Source organism: Neolamprologus brichardi, chromosome 14 (genome assembly GCF_056152115.1).
Source record: "Neolamprologus brichardi isolate AB-2024 chromosome 14, ASM5615211v1, whole genome shotgun sequence".
Taxonomy (NCBI): domain Eukaryota; kingdom Metazoa; phylum Chordata; class Actinopteri; order Cichliformes; family Cichlidae; genus Neolamprologus; species Neolamprologus brichardi.
This window is the reverse complement of record NC_142117.1, coordinates 1,804,255-1,824,722: the sequence shown is the minus strand read 5'-3', so window position 1 is coordinate 1,824,722 and position 20,468 is coordinate 1,804,255. Positions and strand designations below refer to the sequence as shown.

General features: G+C 42.2%; 1 protein-coding gene across 1 annotated transcript; it reads right to left on the bottom strand.

The window, feature by feature from the left end:
- Positions 1-305: 305 nt before the first annotated feature.
- LOC148098712 (dual specificity protein phosphatase CDC14AB-like) lies at positions 306-15,748 on the bottom strand. The gene is made up of 14 exons (XM_087850552.1): positions 15,387-15,748; positions 14,236-14,326; positions 13,209-13,284; positions 12,689-12,781; positions 12,521-12,600; positions 10,669-10,735; positions 8,122-8,184; positions 7,620-7,692; positions 6,850-7,080; positions 6,620-6,758; positions 2,762-2,978; positions 2,542-2,633; positions 1,330-1,461; positions 306-1,246 (listed from the first exon to the last, which is right to left on the bottom strand). The coding sequence occupies exons 1-14, from the start codon at positions 15,430-15,432 to the stop codon at positions 1,198-1,200; spliced, it is 1,449 nt and encodes a 482-aa protein (XP_087706678.1). The 5' UTR covers positions 15,433-15,748; the 3' UTR covers positions 306-1,197.
- Positions 15,749-20,468: the final 4,720 nt, after the last annotated feature.

Below are 20,468 nucleotides of genomic sequence, written 5' to 3'. Positions count from 1 at the left end.
TCAGAGTTAACGTACCAACTCTCCAAAAAGAGTTAAATTAACACTCTCTGGTGTGGACCCATATAGACACTTTAATAGAGTTGAAATCAAATCTGACAGTGTTAATTTGGACATGCTGGATTTGCTGTGTACTGTTGACAAATTCAGTGCATGAATGTGAATGACCTGTGAAATAAAGTGTGTGCCGTGTTCAGTCTGATACGTTTGACATGAAACTTCAGAATCTCTGTCTTCATTTAATTGATTTCCTCTAATGACTCTTTGTGTCTTTTATTGCCAGCATGTGAGCTCAGAGGCTTTCAAAGTGCATTATAAGCAGATCATGGCTTTGTGTCCCTCGCTCTGCATCATTAGAACATTAAACAACAAATATAAGTTTGTCATACTTTATCGATGAAATCTTGGAAAATATAAATAACATCTATAGCAGAAGCAGTGTATCACTCTTGGTCTTGCAAGACAATTTTGCGTCCAGTTGTTAATTCTTGAACAATGTGCACCGATCTCTTACAAAAGATGTGGTTTGCTATGGTTCTCTAACCCAACCAGGTTACTAAAGTACTGAAAATGAGGAGACAACATTACAACAACGTGCCAAATAAGCTAGGTCCATCATGTGCAGCCAAGAAACCTGTGATCTGCCAAAGTTGGCGTGGATTTTGGTACGACTTCTAAAGGTCTGTGTTTCCGCAACCAAGACGTTGCTTCAGGCCGTCTACATCCTGTGGTTCTGAACTTTGGATGGACAAATGGCAGCAGCCGTTTATCAGAAGCACCCAGACTGTTCTTGGCGATGGTCTGACTCAGTCCTCGGGCCACGACCTTTTATCCCCTGTTAGCGTTGTTTGGTCTTTGCACCTGCACGTGTCCTTTGCTTCCAGCAAAATGATTGTGACAACGGGACATTCAGCATCTAGCAGATGTTATATCTGCAATATGCAGCAGCAGTTTTTTACAGTTACCTGCCTGCTATACCCAAGAGACGTGATGATTTATGGTGTCGGCCCTGTTATCACAGAATGGGCCACGTGACCAGTTAAAGTGGTGACAAACTGTTGGCTCTGTCAAAACCAAAAGTAGTTATTGGGGCTAAAAAAGGATTTACAGCCTATTAAACGTGCAAGAGAGCTGATCCAGTTTCCAGCGAGTCCATCATCAGCTGGGCTGATTCATGACCAGAACGTCCCAAGTGTGAAGTCAGTGAATCAGTGCTGGCCTGGTGCTGAACACAGTGAGGCTGAAGGGACTGTGGAGACATCAGCACATCACGTTTTATATTGGTTTTATTATAATGTGCTTCTAGTAAGGAACAAAAGCACAGACACCAACCTCCTGATCTGCGGAGCAGTGGTGGTAGAGGAACTTCGTCTCAGCTTTTTAGTAGAAGAGGGGGTGAGGTGGACTTTGGAGGGCTTCGGGGGAGGGAGGATGGAGCAGTGTGAAGTCTTGGACAGGTTTAACCTGACACAGAAAACAAGAACACCTCATATTTGTGTGTGTGTGTGATCCAAGAGCAAATACTAAACTTGATCCTTCACAAAAACAAGCACAACGAACAACTTCTCCAAAAATCCTTCTGATGATTTCTACGCTCACTGCAGGAATCAACATCTGCACACACACTCTGTACAAGAGACAAGAGACAAATACGCTTCGACGTGTGGGAGGTACCTCGAGTTAACCTCCGTGGAAGCCCAGTTCTTGGTTGTGTCAGGTTAGCAGTTTAGTGATGTTAGTTTACAGGAGAAGCACGTTGTGAGTTTGGTTCGTGGTCGTCCTTTGGTTTCTTTTTGCCGCAGCTCCCATATCCCCGATTTGTAACTATTTACTTTTTATGAAATGTTTCTTGAACTATGGCAGCATCTTATATATCTGCTATATTTGGGCCGTGGATTCAGGGACCAAAACAAAAACTGTAGTGAGCAGAGGTATTATCTACTGATTGTGTGTCTGGCAGCAGCCACGGGTGGAGAGCAGAGGCAGCGGGCAGGCCAATCGAAACGCAGCTCAGGCCGCGGCTGCAGCAAAAACTTGGGCGTAGGAGGAGCGATTCTGGCAAACCGTCAGGAGGGGGAAGTGGTGCTCTACCAACACGGTGTCCAGTAAAGATGGAGGCCTGCTGACTCCAACTGAGGACACTGTCAGGCAGTAGAAGGAATACTCTGACAACCTCCACAACCTTAATCTCACTCATGATTAACTAAAGTATCCAAAGACAACAACTTCTCTTGTTGCATTTAGGTTTCAGTTTAACCGAAGAACAAAAAAGGATGCATGAGCTCGAGCAGGTTATACACAACATTTACGCTGCACAGATGAGAACACAGCAGGATTTCATGCAGTCCAGTCTGTCTGTTAGTCAGCGTGCAAACAAAGCATTCGACAACAGTCACTTATGTACTTTCTGACATCCACAAAAACATGTTGGTGTCTATTATATCTCCTTGTTAATAGAAACTTTGTTTTGAGCTAATTCTCAACGTGTCTCTTGCACTGACCACAATAACCATTTATCATTAATTAAATTACAGATATTGGTACCTTGAGCAGGATGACGCTGATCTCGGTGGGCGTTTTCCCTTCAGTGCTCTCAGTTCGTCTCCCTGTGTCAGACTGACTTCTTTGCAGTTATTCTGCACAGACACAGAAAGAAAGACACAATTAGCAGCATGAAAACACAACATTGTGATCAGAACTCAGGAGCCTGTTTGAATTCTGCAGTAACCATTAAAAAAAGGTGCTATGAAGTCACACCGCTGACCTCATCCAAGCTATATGACTTGCAGAGCACGGTGTTGATTGACAGGTCATCCATGCTGGAAAGCAGCGAGGACACTGCCTCCTGTTTGCCTCCCTGCACAGAGTCAGAGCGGTGAAGCTGCTGTTGCTGCAGCTGCTGCTGCCGACTCCGTCTCTGTTGGACCAGCTTCTGTTTAGACCGATGCACGTCACCCTGAACCCACAAACTGTGCTGCTTCCTGCACACAAACATCAAACACACGCCACAAACTAACTGTGATATCATGTTTAGCAGGTATAACATTCAACGTCCTGGTTTAGCGTGTAAGTAGACACACAAACAGTGTTTTCAACTCCTCAGTAAGGAAAATCGCTATTGGTTGTCGTAAAAGTCGCTAGAAGACGCTAAATGACGTCATCACCTACTTTGCATAATTGGTCATGCTAATGAAACCTACGTTGTTGGAGAGAAAAATAACATCGTGGAAAAGACATAAAGTGAGTAAAAAACGTCCTAAATGCATTTAGTGTTTATTTAGAACGAATTAAATTTATTTTAGCAATTATTGTTTTTTTTAATGTCACAATTCCAACCCTGCTGCTTTATCCGGGCCTGGACCAGCAAAAGTGACCCGAAATAGGCACTCTGGTGGAGTTACTCTGTGTGTGTTTATAAGTAGTTTTAAACCTGATCCACAAAACAGCATAACAGTAAAAGAAGAACTGACTGGGTTACAGTCAGTGCGGAGCAGCGGCTTCGCTCATGCGCGATTCATTTGCAGTTCGGACGCACAGGTGTGAACGTCTCCTGCCCTGATAGCAGCTGGGGGAGGAATATCCTCGGCCTGTGAGCGCCTTGGCACGGGCGAGGTGCCCACGGCAGCACCCGCTAGTGATGTGTGATACCACTGATTTCCTTTCTGATCTGATACCAAGGAATATTCAGGGTGGTTTTGACGATACTGAGCCGATACCAATACTTTGTACAAATACTTATTTTATTTATTGTATCTCAAATTACAGCGTCATAATGATTACAGGACATCAGATTACTTGTTCTTATCACTTAATGATGCAGAGTTCATCATATAGAGATAAAAAAACTGAAGTTGTGCTATTTGAACACATTGCCTGCAGCACTAAAGGACTCCGTGAGAGACGTCTGTCTCGCCCTAGCAGCACCTGTCCCTCTCCTCCTCTTCAGTTCGCCTCAACATACGCTCGTCATATTCTGTGATATGATTTACTCTGAGGTGTTTGACAAGGTTAGTGATGTTGCCACAACCATACATGCCAACCCTCCTGATTTTTCCGGGAGAATAACGAATTTCAGTGCCCCTCCCGAAAATCTCCCGGAGCCACCATTCTCCCGAATTTCTCCCGATTTTCCACCCGGACAACAACATTGAAAAACCATATCGCAGAATTCATAGCGCGGCCCAGCCAATTCCAGTTTCCAACAATGGCGTCAGCTACTTAGTTCTAATATTACTCTTATTTCTCTTTCTGGCTCGCAAAAAAACGTTTAACATATTTTCAGGTGAGAATGTAGCTGTGTAAACTTCAAATATCTGAGCCGACACATCGTCTTCAAACCCCCGCGGTCTTTCACTACTTGGGTTAAACATGATATATAAGTCACTTAGATAACTTAAAAATGTTATTGTTTGGCTTTTTCAGTGTTTTATTTGTTCGTGAGTAAATCGGTTTGGCTGAGATTAAAGTTATTAGATTAGATTAAATTAAATTTAACTTTATTAATCCCTCGGGAGGGTTCCTCCGGGGTTTTCACACAGCCGAATAAACGTTAAACAGAAAACCGATTAAACAAAGTGTGAGACGGTCGAGAGTTTACGTCAGCGCCTGGTTATATTTTATGTTATATTTTAGATAGCAAGGAGCAGATGGCAGCATTTCACTCCACCGAGGGAGCTCGTGACGTGCTACCCGGCTTTCTTTAGACCAGCGGTCTCCAACCTTTTTTGTGCCATGGACCGATTTATGGCCGACAATATTTTCATGGACCAGCCTTTAAGGTGTCGCGGATAAATACAACAAAATAAAACTAGTACCGGTACAGAAAAAAGATTTATTCATAACACACGTGTAAAGATGAGTAAATGATAAAAACCATAACAAAATAACGCTGAAAACCGATAAAAACCTGAAAACTACACATTTCCCACCTGAGCCTCAACTCTCGCGGCCCAGTACCGGTACCGAGGCCCGGGGGTTGGGGACCGCTGCTTTAGACCGAGAAGGCCGGGTCCTCAGGTGGAAGCAGCATCTGAATTTGGACACCCCCGCTGTTTCCGGGCCGGTGATATTTAACGTATTTTATCCGACAAATAAACACTGTAAAATTATTTATCAACCCCCCAACAGCCTTTTTGAATGTCTCCCTAATTCTGAGGTCTCAAGGTTGGCAAGTATGGCCACAACACCTCACTTTTTATGCAAACCACGTCTCAGCTGTTTGTGGAGGTAAAATACGTCCGCACAATTACGCTCAGCCATTGTTGTGAGTGCGCACGCCAAGGGGCGGCGAGTTATTATACAGCCGTATTTCGCACATGAGTATGAAAGGCGGAAGAGGAAGTAGTTCCTTTGAATGTAGACAATCTGAATGTTATAGTTTCTTTCCACTGTGTTCCTGTTAATGATAAACTACAAATTTACTCTAAATTACTAAAATATCGATATTTTAATGTGAGAATCGATTCTAGAACATAAATGATTGGTATCAGAGGAATCGATATTTCAGGATCGATCCGCACATCACTAGCACCCGCTGCTTGTTGAGAGTAAGAGCGATACGCGCTTTCACGTCAAAAAGTCGTCATAAATAAGTCTCCAAGAACACCAGAAAAAGTCGCTGGATTTGTCGCTTTTTAGTAAAAAACTCGCTAAATATAGCGACAAAGTCGCTAAGTTGGCAACACTGCACACAAAGCTAGTAGCCATTAGCAACAGAGCACTACTGTGGCGTAAGGAGGAAGTGTGCGTCCAGAGCTGAGGAGAGAAACCAGCTGACTGCAGTCTGCAGCAGTTACACAGTTTCAGGCTTTTTTAAATTCGATGTGATTCATCATCCACCAGTTTCCCACTGCTGCAGTCACCACCAGCTGCACATGGGCACCCTGGGGAATGCCCCACCCTGACCTCCACCTTTTGCTTCTCTTCTAACTTTTACTACATTTCCAGCATGCTCCAACCATGACCTCAGCATGGAGAAACATCTTGTGTGGTAACAGCAATAGATGCCACAGCCTAAGCACAGACGGGCCTTGTTTGTCCAGCACATCTCACAGATGCTTGATGAGATTGAGATCTGCCGACGTTGAAGGCCAAGGTGACACCTCAAACCCTTCCTGATCTACTTCCTGATCTACTTCCTGATCTACTTCCTGATCTACTTGTGCTTCGTGTGAAGACTCCAGCGACACTCGAAGTATTAGAGAACAGCTGTACTCAGTGACCAACGCCTTTTGGGTCATTGCAAAATGTCAAACAGCTTGTGTTTAAATAAAAAACACTGGAAACAGAAAAAGTGGACCAATCACACCTTCACAGATAAACGCAATGACCCTGATGAAGGCCACTAACACGTTATGGTTCCCTAATACTCTGTGACTGGAGTCTTCACCTCGTCAGATCTTTCTCCGTGCACCTTGGAGGTGAAGTTGCCGTCTGCTTGTGTTTTGTGACATTATCCTAATGAAGTGTTGCAGACGTGTCGGTGTGCACATCATCTGGAAAGCATTACTCCTGTACTTTCATGAACGGCACTAAAGCTTAATGATTGTCTCCGACTGATACCTTTGGAGTCACGGAAATTGGAGCGTTTGGTTTGAGCGTCACAGCTGAGGCACAAACTCACTCTTCTAAGAAGTTTTGCTGTGGACCGATGATAGATCCAGGTCTGCAGACTCTGATCCAAGCAATCGCCTCGGCTGCAGTAAACCGGAAGTGCTTCATCAGGTAGCAGCCAATCAGAGTGCCCGTGCGGCCTAATCCAGCTGTAAATGGATGGAGTGTTTAAAGAGACAAAGTTAAGATAAAAGAAATAAATGACATCAATTAAACATACATAAACACTTGCAGTCCTACCTTTACAGTGCACTGCCACTGCCCCGTCTGTGCTTTCACACACATGTAGAAAGCGTCTGACGATGAGGTCAGAGGGCGTGGTCCCATCAAGGAAGAAGAGGTCGTGGTGCTCAAATCCTGCATCCTCAAACCGCCTGCCATCATACAACTTCCTGTTCAGACGAACCACGGTCGTTACGTCATTTTGGCAAAAGTATGAGAAGTATGCCTCGGGTGTGTGGAGGGGATAACCTGGAGACAGAATCAACAACAACTGAGTTACGTCGTACGTTTCAATCAGCGAGGGTCTGTTTTTAATGCAAGTCCTGTCTCTTAATGCAAACGTAAAATAAGATTCAATGACGTAGTGTCAACTGATTTATATTGTAAGGTAAAGACGTTAAATACAGAGAAAACTCAACGATCGAACGGCCCCAAGCACCTGCTGACAGCGGGAAAGAAAAACTCCCTTTTAACAAGAACCAGGCTGAGGGAGGGGGAGCAATCTGCCACATGTGGTCGGGGTGAGGGGAGGACAACGGGACAAGAGACGGACTGGAGAGCCAGAGGGGAATAATAACTACGTGCAAAGTGGTGTAAATACACAGGAAGTAAAAAGAGCTGAGTGATGAAGAAGCATGAGTGCATCATGGGAAACCCCGAGCCACTGCAGGGCTCAGGCTCGTCTAATCCAGCTGTAACAACATGACAGCACTAAGCAGGAAACAATACACGGAGGCATGCTTTTAGCTTTTAGCTTAGAGATTCTGACTCACCATCTTCTATCTTACCACGAGAATGAGGGCTACTGAACGCCAGAACCTTTCCCGGAACGATCCAGTTCATATCTCCATTTTCAACTCGCTAAAAGCACAAAAAGAAAGGAAAGAAAGACTGTGATAGAGGTTAGCGACATATCAGTTAAAAACATGGATCCAGAACACCTTAATTATACCACCACTGCAGTAATGAACACATACGGGCTTTTACCTTTCATTGGAAATCAGTTTTGTTGCAGTGGACACAGGTGAGCTGACCTTTACTTCACTGACTGTCTATCACTTGGACGGGTGAGTTATGGATCAATCTAACTGAGAAACTGAGGAAGTACAGCGTGCACCAAGGCAGGCCTGGACATCGTACGAGCCCTTGGTTGGCCCTGACTGTGTTACTAACAGCACTGCAAATAAACTGGATGAATAACAAGCGTACGTTACTTATTTCTTACTGTATCCTGGTCCTGTTTTCATTGATATCGACCTGTAGCACAGTCAGCACTCTGCAGTCTGTTACCTCATAATGTTCATATTCTTCTGCACTGAACCTTTCAAAATCCAGGAAACCATGTTGTAATGCCTGCAGAGGAAAAGAGCAGGAACAGATTTTCACAACAAAAGCACAACTCCCCCCAAAGGGCTGAAATGTTTAGTGTTATAGTGATCTGCAGTGGTTTCACAGATTCAGTTCAGTTTTTTTTAGCACCAAATCACAACAAAGGTCACCTCAGGCAGTTAATATTGTACGGTAAAGACCCTACAGTTATACAGAGGAAACACAATCAGACCACCCCTACGAGCAGGCACACTGGTGACAGTGGGGAGGAAAAACTCGTTTTTAACAGAAACACATGTTCACCAGAACCAGGCTCAGGGAGGGGCGGCAATCTGACTGCTGAGGGGCTGAGGGGACGGAGACAGGACCAAAGACACACTGTGAGGACAGACAGAGATTAATAACAAGGATGATTCAGTGCAGAGAGGTCTGTTAATACATAGTGAGTGAATAAGAAACACCCAGTGCATCATGGGAATCCCCCAGCAGCCTACGTCTATTGCAGCATAACTAAGGGAGGATTCAGGGTCACCTGGTCCAGCCCTAACTATATGCTTTAGCAAAAAGGAAAGTTTGAAGCCTAATCTTAAAAGTAGAGATAGTGTCTGTCTCCTGAATCCAAACTGGAAGCTGGTTCCACAGAAGAGGGGCCTGAAAACTGAAGGCTCTGCCTCCCATTCTACTTTTAAATACTCTAGGAACAACAAGTAGGCCTGCAGAGCGAGAGCGAAGTGCTCTAATAGGGTGATATGGTACTACAAGGTCATTAAGATAAGATGGGGCCTGATTATTTAAGACCTTGTATGTGAGGAGCAGGATTTTGAATTCTGGATTTAACAGGAAGCCAAAACAGGAGAAATATGCTCTCTCTTTCTAGTCCCTGTCAGGACTCTTGCTGCAGCATTTTGGATTAACTGAAGGCTTTTCAGTGAATTTTTTGGACATCCTGATAATAATGAATTGCAGTAGTCCAGCCTGGAAGTAATAAATGCATGAACTAGTTTTTCAGCGTCACTCTGAGACAGGATATTTCTAATTTTAGAGATGTTGCACAAATGGAAGAACGCAGTCTTACATATTTGTTTAATATGTGCGTTGAAGGACATGTCCTGGTCAAAAATGACTCCAAGGTTCCTCACAGTGTTACTGGAGGCCAAGGTAATGCCATCCAGAGTAAGAATCTGGTTAGATATCATATTTCTAAGCTTTTCAGCGCCGAGTACAATGACCTCAGTTTTATCTGAATTAAGAAGCAGAAAGTTAGCGGCCATCCAAGTCTTTATGTCTTTAAGACATTCCTGCAGTTTAACTAATTGGTGTGTGTTATCTGGCTTCATGGACAGATAGAGCTGGGTGTCATCTGCATAGCAGTGAAAATGTATGCTATGTCTTCTAATGATGCTGCCTAAGGGAAGCATGTATAATGTAAACAGAATTGGTCCTAGCACTGAACCCTGTGGAACTCTATAATTAACCTCAGTGTGTGAAGAGGACTCTCCATTTACATGCACAAACTGGAGTCTATTAGATAGATATGATACAAACCACTGCAGTGCAGTACCTGTAATACCTACAGCATGTTCTAATCGCTCTAATAGGATATTATGGTCAACAGTATCGAACGCTGCACTGAGGTCTATCAGGACAAGCACAGAGATGAGTCCACTGTCAGAGGCCATAAGAAGATCATTTGTAACCTTCACTAAAGCTGTTTCTGTGCTGTGATGAACTCTGAAACCTGACTGAAACTCTTCAAATAAACCATTCCTCTGCAGATGATCTGTTAGCTGTTTGACAACTACTCTTTCAAGGATGTTTGATATAAAGGAAGGTTGGAGATTGACCTATAATTAGCTAAGACTGCTGGGTCTAGAGATGCTTTTTGAGTAAAGGTTTAACTACAGCCAGCTTGAAGGCCTGTGGTACATAGCTGATTATTAGAGATAGGTTGATCATATATAAGATTGAAGCATTAATTAATGGCAGGACTTCTTTGAGCAGTTTTGTAGGAATGGGGTCTAAAAGACACGTTGATGCACTGACTATTTCTTCTTTAGTCGTTTGTTTCCAATTCCTGTGTGTTTGTACATCACTGAAGTATTTAATCATTAGTAATTATTAAACTCCTTTGTAGTTCTCTCTGCTCTCTTCTCTCACCCCTCACCTGTCACAGTGAATTGCTGCCTCCTTAAACCTGGTTCTGTTGGAGGTTTCGTCCTGTTGGAAGGGAGTTTTTCCTTCCCACTCTTGCCAAGTGTATACTTCTAGTGCAGAGCTGTAGGGTCTTTACCTTATAAGTTAAAGTACCTTGAAGTAACTGTTGCTTAGAATTAGTGCTATGAATAAAACTGAATTCAATTACTGTTGTTACAGAATAAGAGGAGAACAATGTCAAATGTGGCTCAAACTGGGATTTTTAAGTTAAAATGAGGTTAAAATGACCAAAATGAAGTTAATAAGTGTCATTTTAATTTTACTAAAATCATCTGTGTTAGACGTTGTTGCTACCTTGTGGATTCCTTGTAAGCAGTTTAGGACGGTGAGGTTAAAAGAGCACTCTCCAACTGCTGCGTCTCTGTGGCACACACACACACACACACACACACACACACAGAGACACACACACACACACAGTGAGAGGAATACAGTAATAGTAGTTATTAGTGATGGGTCCAGCAACACTAACGCACCGACGCATCTATCAAGCTCACAGAGCGAAGCCTGTATCGGTGCGTGCGTCGCTTTAAGAAAAGGTCACGTGATCGATACAGCTGCTGTATCGATCATTGCCAACGCGACAAACTGTGTTTAAAAGGTACCGCATCTGCCAACGGAACGAGTTGCCACCAAAAAAAAAAAAAACCCACAAAATTACTCTTGCAAAGATAAAAAAAAAAAAAACATATCTCTCTACAACAAATAATAATACAAATCTCTCCATAACAAAATGGAGCCCGAAAGAAAAAGAAATGCTTCTGCTGTGTGGGATCATTTTGATCTTTTAACTGCAAATAAGGGAATAGTTTGTCTGTCTTTGTTTCAGTGTAATCTATCAGAATAGGAAAAAGAGCAATGTGACTTGCAGTGTAAATTATTTATTTCATTTTATGCAGGTTGAATGTCGCATCTGTTCTGCGGAGCTTTCTTACACAAACAAAAGCACCTCAGTGTTTAGGCATTACAGAGCCAAACATGAAAATGAGGAGACAAACACACTGAGAATGAACACAGGTCGGCCTATATTGACACTGAACAACTTTATCATCATTTTTTTTAATTAATATGTGTTTTATTATTTTGAAATCAAGCATCTGGGAAGACTGTTCTGGACCAGGCTGTTGTGAATTTTATTATAAAGGAGTGCAAACCCCTTAGTATTGTGGAGAGTGTCGGAGAGAAACATTCCAAGATCAGAGGATCCTTTAACAAATAGTTAAATCCTTTTCTGAATAGAAATTTATAATAAACTCTGGGTCAATTACATTTAAATGGGTAATATTACATTCACAATACTTTCATTTTAATTTTCACTTAATGTCATTCACAATATATTTTAAAGATGTCTAAAATATTTGCAATGTAAAATATATAAAATTATTCCATGGAAAGTACAATACCTTACAGTGTATACAAGTATGACAAGGTCATTGAATCAGTGTCTGTTGTGAGTCTCAAGTAAGGTGCCTGCAATGATATTTAAGGTCCAGCAGGTGTCAGTATGGAGTAAAACAGCAACACTGTGTCGACGCAGTATCGATACAGTTTGGAGAATGAAACGCTTCATGAGGCCTCATCTACCCATCACTAGTAGTTATCAGGGTTCAGATCATATCTGCTCACATCTGGTCTCAGGCTTGTTTGCACTGTAAATAAACACAAAGCATCACTAAGAGAGTAAAAACTAAGTAGCAGCTGTTCAGCTGAGCTCAAGACTAGGACTGGGACTGGGGGGGGACGACACACGTTAGCTCAGTCTAGATGAATGAAATCAACCCACTGGCACCGCTAAAGCTCACTAAGAGCTCATAAACTGTTAACAATTCATTCAAATTTTTGAATTCAGTTTTATTTATATAGTGCCAAATCACAACAGCAGTAAAAACCCTACAATAAAACGGAAAAAAATGTTCCCATCCCAAACTTAAAAGTGTGGGTTTGATGAGGTTTCCTGACCTCCTGGAACCTTCATGGTCGCCAAATATTTTCCAGCTAGGTGGAGTTTCTTCTTGTTACCCTGCTTGCAGTCTTTATGCTAAGCTAAGCTAAGCTGGATTTAACAGACAGAAGAATAGTGTCTCAGTAAATGTAATGACAACAGCCCAGCATGCAGTGCTGTCTCGTAGAAAGCAGCAGCCTGTACCTAAACGGCATGTAGCCTGTGTTGTTTCCTGCTATCAGAGTCCTGTAGGCATCTTCTGGGCTTCTCTTCAAATACATCACCTACAGGGCAGAGTTAAACTACATCACTAATAATGGACAGACAGACGGGCAATCAGATGATGTGATGGACAAATGAAAGGATATTTACAGCATAGGCACCAATGAGAACAGCAGCATTGGCTCTCTTCTTCTGGTCGTAGCTGGTGTAGTGAACCAGTCTCTTTCTAGACATTGTGAAAGACTATAAACCAATAATGATAATCAATAATCAGTGAAAGAGCACATGTGCATTAATACATTTAAAATAAGAGTCTACTGTCAGAGGAGTGCACACACACCATCAGAGCAAAGACCTTTCAAAATAAGAGTCTACTGTCAGAGGAGTGCACACACACCATCACAGCAAAGACCTTTCAAAATAAGAGTCTACTGTCAGAGGAGTGCACACACACCATCAGAGCAAAGACCTTTCAAAATAAGAGTATACTGTCAGAGGAGTGCACACACACCATCAGAGCAAAAACCTTTCAAAATAAGAGTCTACTGTCAGAGGAGTGCACACACACCATCAGAGCAAAGACCTTTCAAAATAAGAGCGTAACGCGTTTTCTAAATGATGTCTATGCAGCAAACAAAGCCCTGAGTCTGAAGACCTTCATCTGCATCACCTTCAGCTTCCTGTTGAGTTTCCAGCAGTATCTGTACAGCATGGCCAGGTTGAGGGGCCCAAAGTCTGCATAAAAACTGCAACACACAGCGAGAGATGGAGGAGCTTTCAACAATTACAACAACAACACAAATCAGCCACAAAACTAAACCCACTGACAGGTGAAGTCGGTGACATTGTTCATCTGGTTATAATAAAATGCTCCGTTAGAAAACCCACACAATGCAGACATGGAGTCAGAGGAAGCTCACAGCTTTGTTTCACTCAATGAAACCAAACTCAGATCCCGTTTGTCTGCTGCAGAAAAGAAAACTGTTATCAAGGCTGGAACATGACAGACGAGCAGGGGTGCAAGTCAGCACTGTTACAGCAGAACATCGGGTTCTATAAAGTCCTTTCCCTAACACCACAGCATTGGATACCAGATTACTCATCATCACTGCTATTCAGTAAGTCGGCCAACAGCACGAATGACAGCAAGAGGATCTCAAAGATCGTCAAACAAGCACTGAAAGCTGTCACGTTGGGGTCGACCCAGCATTTTGAGTTCTCTTGCTTTGGTTTATTTTTGAAGGATCGTTTTTGTTCTCTGGTGCTTTGTTGATTATTATTATTATTTATCTATTGTTTCTGTGATTCTGGTTTTTGCTCTCAGGTTCTGTGTTCCCATGTTTGCTGTGGGTCTTGATCTGTGTCCAGTCTGCGTCTTTGTGATTTCTTGTGTTCCCTCCCTCGTCTCGTCTCCTTAATTACTTCCACCTGCAGATCTCTGCAGATCTACTGGACAGATGACATGAAGCGATCAGAGTTTGAGTCACTTTGAATGTTTTATGCTTGTTGCTGTTATAGAAAGTCATGAGTTTACTTTTACATGGTACAGAAAGTATTTTGTTAAATGAACATTCAGCTAAACCAAGAACAACACCAACTATAATATCAGCATGTGAATGATAACATCCGGACTCACTTTAAATGGATGTCAGACGGCGGTACGTCAGAATTGGGGATCAGACTAGATCACAGCTTACCTTTCATATATGAGCTCCTCATCCGTGCTGAAGAAGTGTGTGTTGGCTGTATTCTTAGGTTTGACCCGCAGAGTGGCAAAGTACAGGCGGTCTGTGGTGCACACACACACACACACACACACACACACACACACACACACAGGTTACATTCAGCCTCACAGACAGTCCTGGCTTCAGATACAGGGCGATAACGCTCTCTTGTCCCGATCACACCGAGCTGCTGACTGTATCCAGGTATTTTTGGTGTCTCGGTTACAGCACAGGATCAGTTCCCCTCATTAACTGCTGCTGAAACCAAGGCAGGACCCAAATCTCCGTCCTTACATGACACACTGGTGCTGGTTACTTAACCTGATTTAGCCAAACTTAATCCTCGCACTACTGAAATGCTTCTTTTTACCAGATTAGAGAACGATGGGTCGTGGCTTCATAAACGTAATAAACTTTGTAATTCTTTGCTTTAACTAAACTGTATTATTTGACTCTATGAGTGAATGAGTTGTGGGACACTGGGCTACAACCTGCCAACTGTTAGCCTGTAAGTTTGAACCTTTCAGCTACATGTAGTTTTACATGTACTCATGAGTGAAGCAGCTTCAGTAAAACTGGAAAGTTCTGCAGTGATAGCTGAAAAGAGAAAAACTTATTCCTGGAAACGAGCTGCTGTGTAAAGGCTGTGAAGCTGACCTGCACCTGCATGGACTCACTTTACCAGGATTCTTTTTACCGTCTTAATGCACAGCTGTTACACTTTATATCATGTTAATTATAGCAGACACAGCTGAGAACGATCCAGCATCCTCCAGGCCAAAGGCCGACCAGCTGCCCCCATAGTCCTGTCAAGAGTTATTGTTCTCCACAACAATGCACAGTGCTGATGAAGAAGCTACAAAATAATCAGAAATGTCCTCGTCTCTTATTTGGTTAGTGTCCCCATGATGGAGACCATCGTGGTCAGTGTAGCTCACACTGAATCATACTGGTTTAGCTTTGTTTGAAAGAACAAATGAGCCAAAATGAACGAGCAGGTCAGTGCTGTGTATTTATGTCCACGCGCGCTCTCAGTCACACACATGGAAATATTGCAGGCTGTAGTTTCTTATAGAAAACCATTATGCAGTATTACATCCCAGCACTGATGTTAAACTTACCCTTAATAAATTCTGATGAGCTGGCCTGCTCATATCCATCTGCCATTTGTTACAGTGGGAATGGTCACAGTGTCCCGGAGTGAGTTTGTCCTCTTCTTATCTGTTGTGAGACCACTCGAGATGTTCCAAAAATATCAAGAGTTCACTACAGAATAGCATTTCACCTGCGTCACTACTGTAAATGAAAAGGGTCCAACTTTAAAGTCTCCCCGCCCGCCGCTGATGAGGAGCATGCGTAAAGTCTCCAAAGTCGCTCCGCTCCACGGACTGCGCCTGAACCGAGAGGTTTCCGCTCCTCCATGCCTGAACTACAACGAATATCCCAGCAAGTAGAAGATTTACAGGACAGCCCAGAGTCGTGGCAGCGATAATCTCTCTGCTGCCTCGCACATGCTCAGTCAATGGTCACATAAACGCACGCACACATCACCGGCCGTGCTGCCAAAGCCTGCTGGAGCTGGATTTAAACAGAAATCCCCTTTCCCAGTAATAGAAACTGTATTTATATTTATATTTATTTATATATATTTATATTTATATATATTTATTTATATATATTTATATATATATATATATATATATATATATATATATATATTTATATTTATATTTATATTTATATTTATTTATATATATTTATATTTATATTTATTTATATATATTTATAATTATATATATAAATATATATAATTATAAATATATATTTATATATATAAATATATATTTATATATATAAATATATATAAATATATATTTATATATATATTTATATATATATAAATATATATATAATAAATAAATAAATACATTTATTTATTTATTATAAATAAATAATGTATATATATTTATTTATATTTATATATATTTATGTATTTCAAGGCTGCTACAAAATGCACCGTTTGCTTATTTGTATTTGTGTGAACATTACAAAAGTAACACCACAAAGTCATCTATGCTGATGGCATTTCTCTCCTGTCTGAGTGGCCTCCCTCTCCCACACGTTGTGCTATGATGAGAGCTGGGTTAGGTTGGATGGAGGACTGCACTGTGGTTTGTTCCCATCACCCAAAGCTGTAAAGCCAAAGTCCTGAGTGCCAAATGTCTGAGCTGCCTGACTGAACTGTGACTTTCACAGGCCGCTAGCTAAGTCTGCACTTGCATCACTTAGTTTTCTAATCAAGTGTTTGCTTGTTAAACAGAAATATTTAGAATGACTACAGATACGGGGGTCGCCTTACAGTTTACATGCATTGATCTCTAAAGGGCTCCATATGCTACACGGTGCTGTCACACTGTGCTGTCAGAGCTGGGCCTGTCACCACTGACTGGAAGATCTCCACACCATTAGACTGCATCACTGTTGGACTAGCCTCACACAAACTCATGTAATGAGATGTCACTTTTCCCACGTGTCTCTGTTTCTGTGCTGGGACAAGGTGAGACTGGGAGAGCAAAGCTTTGAAGAATCTCACATATAAAACATGTTTTCAGACTTTTTTGTTTAACTCCACATTGTGATGTCTTCTACGATGTAAATATGAAAAACCATAAAATGAGAAGGTGTATCCAAACTTTCTGTTCTTTTCTTAAATGTATTTTTGTCTTTATTAGACAGATGCAGTGAAAACTGACAGGAAAGTGAGAGAGGGACACAGGGACTGCTGCTCATCCAGCTGCGCTAAACCGGCGCCTCAGGTGTGTCCAAACTGGTACGAACAAGGTCTTCAAGTCCGTCCCGCACCTTTGTCCAAAAGAAACAAGCATGGGTGTCAATAACAAAAGTGTCCTAATGAAGACACTGAGGACGGGACGTTTCTTTGTTGGACGCGCTTGTTTGCCAGACATCAGGAACAGATTTGTTTCTCCACGTGACTCATTTCATCTCCACAGAAATATTTCCACCACAGTGTTACTTTTTCCAAGAACTTGTAACGTTGGAGTTTAGCTATGGAGCCGGCTGAGGCGCGCCCTTTCACACGCCCCCTTTCACACGCGCCCTTTCACACGCCCCCTTTCACACGCGCCCTTTCACACGCGCCCCTGAACAGAATTAATAACGTGAGGAAGATGAGAGGAGAGCGTTTCCTTCTTGATGGCTTTGTTTATGTTTGTAATGCTACACTGAGCTTACTGTCTAACGGAAAGCCACATGCAGACGTGTGTGTGTGTGTGTGTGTGTGTGTGTGTGTGTGTGTGTGTGTGTGTGTGTGTGCACGTGCAGTCCTATTCCTGGTCTTAGCTTAATCTGCTCCAGTCAGCCAATTAGACATCAGATCACCTGGAGGAAGGTTGGAGGGACAGGTGAACGGTAGACGAGGACGCCTCCATCAAGGTGAAGCACTGACGATAATGCTACTGATGTGGAGACAATAAGCTATGTATGGGATTATTATTCTGTGAAAAGACAGATTTTTATCAGCCCTTGGTGATCATAGGTTGGTCTCCAGTGAAAGACTGCCACCTGCTGTCTGTTTACATGCTCTGTCTGCTCGTCATGTTGGCCCTGGGTGAGAAGCGACAGCCTCTGCTGTAGTTACTGATGCACCAACATGGATACGAGCAAACTAACAGCTTCATGTAGATTTGTTTTAAAGGCTGAACGCTGCATTACCAACCAGCCAGGCAACAATGAAGATCATTAAACTGAGAAGGGACTCTGTAGCCGCTAAGACTGGTGGACCTAAATCTTCACCTCCAAGTCCGTTCACATACAAGAGGAAGGGGAGTGAGCGGGTCAGCGCTCAGGGCAAAGAAACTAAGCTGGCTTTGAACACACACCATTTATTTCCATAAACACAGCCAGAATCACAAATACAAGTTAAAATCCCCCGTATACAATAAAAAGAGTCTCAATGCGCTAAAAACCCTGCCGGCAGAAATAACTATACACTATTAAAACAAAGCTAAAAAAATGTTTTCCATATGCTAAAATTACCCTCCCACAGTCCCATAATCCCACAGTCCCATAATCCCACAGTCCCATAATCCCACAGTCCCATAATCCCACAGTACAGCCACACGCGGGCGAATGGTCCTTATCTGAAACAGGAGAGGAATTTCTCTTCCGGGATGGAAACCATGCAGGTGTTCCAGATCTACTGGCGTTTAGATCTACTGGCGTTGGTCGAACAGATGTGTGGCAGTCTTGCGTTTCAGGAGCTGCTACCGACAAACCAGCAAAAAAACGCTAAATGTGTCACCTGTGACACTTGTGAGGTTATCTCAAACACACTCCGTCAGTCTTGATGCTGTTGAACAACAAAATGTTTACAAATGTGGCGAGTTTACCTGAATTTGAATTCGTGTCATGCACATTTGTACCTTTCAATTGTCTCTGTTTGTGCGTCAGGCAAAAAAACCTTTGAAAAGAATGAAATGATATCATGTATGTACTATCACCCAACATTTGTTCAAAATGCCAAATTATATACACAAAGTCATAATAATCACCACCCTTGTTCACCATGCACCTAAAGGACGCATGGAAACATCAAGTGATACACAGATAAGACTGTTGCACAGAAATATGCAGTATCTGCACACTGTAACATGTTTAGTTGCTTTACTCAAGAGCCTGACTGCAGATGAATGACTCTGACAATCTCATTTTTCTTGCAGATTGAATGCACCTTCTGTGGAAAGTGGTACCACACAGTGTGTGTGGACTTCCCCTGTGCAGAAGGCGACTACAAATGTTGTGGTTGCTAAATAAACAGAGAAAAGTGATCTCTGTTGTCTTTGCTTACTGATTGTTTTTAGTGTTGACAATCCACATTGCTGGGATTGCATCTTTCAACATGTTTGTGGGTAGATCTGAATGTACCAGGCGTTAGTGCAGCCACTCAGCCTCTACTCAATGTGATCATAGCAGCAGGTGCAGATGTGTCACAAGTTAATCTAGTAGTAGGCTGTGGTATTTGGCCACAGGTGGCAGCAGTGGACTGACCTCCATTGGAGACTGCTCCAGCTGCTGTGTGATAGTGGGTCTGCTACAAATTGAAGATCATAAGCAAGTGTTGGAAATTAACCCTTGTATTATGTTGACAAACAAAAAAGTGACATTGATTTTGTTGCGGGTCATTTTGACCTGTACTATGTAAATCCACTCAGGATTGTCAAGAAACTGCAATAAAACAATAGCAACTTTATTTCCCATCAGATAAACATGTAGAACACAGACATACAACAGTTAGACTTTCCATAACTATTTTAGGAACAATTTGGTTTTTTGTTCTTACACACACATTTCTGTTGAACTTGACCAACGTTCTCAGTTTTTCAATGCTCAACATTTTCAGTTTTGTCCACATGATGGACAGAATGTAACTGTGTGCTTTCTGCAGATGTACTTCTTGCATTTCTCACACAAAGTGCTTGTTTTACAACAGGAATCTTCCTAACTTAGATTTAAAACAAAAGATTTCTACGTCTCCTCCAGTCTCACAAACAGATGACAAACCAATCGACACACCTGAGTCACTGACTTTCTTCAATCCACTCACTCTCACTGGCTGTTTATTACTAATCACTGTGTAACTGCTGTGAATTCACAGTAACTGCCGTCTCCTTACAAATGTTCATTAGATTAACCACACTTATACAGACTGTATATAACTACCAACTCTCCATGTTGATGGATCGCCTATATTGGCTGGAAATATTCATTTCCAGAGAAAAGACACAGACAGACTCTGCTTACAGGATGTGATGTGACAACACTAATGAACTATTGATGTGTCATATTTGTCCAAGATGTATTTCATTGTTATGGAACAAGAGAATATTAAAATCATGATGAACGGGGATGGTGATTTCTATGACTTTGTGTATATAATTTGGAATTTTGTACAAATGTAGGCCAATAAGAAATATATGATATCATTTCATTCTTTTCAAAGGTTTATTTGCATGACGCAGAGACAGACACAATTGAAAGGTACAAATGTGTTGTGCATGAAACAAAAGTGTGTGGATATCAAAGCTAAGTTTCCACCATGTTTGTAGTCTGTACTGGGACTCATGGAGCATCTCTCTATGAGCACTCAGTGCTTTAAACAGTGAGTCCCAGTTTAACCAGCAGCC

Excerpts from the sequence above, each read along its gene's own strand:
- LOC148098712 (XM_087850552.1), bottom strand. The coding sequence starts at position 15,432 with ATGGCAGATGGATATGAGCAGGCCAGCTCATCAGAATTTATTAAGG. Across the intron at positions 12,601-12,688 it reads TTCTCATTGGTGCCTATGCT|GTGATGTATTTGAAGAGAAG; the intron begins GTAAATATCCTT and ends TCTGCCCTGTAG. Across the intron at positions 10,736-12,520 it reads ACAGGCTACATGCCGTTTAG|AGACGCAGCAGTTGGAGAGT; the intron begins GTACAGGCTGCT and ends TGTGTGCCACAG.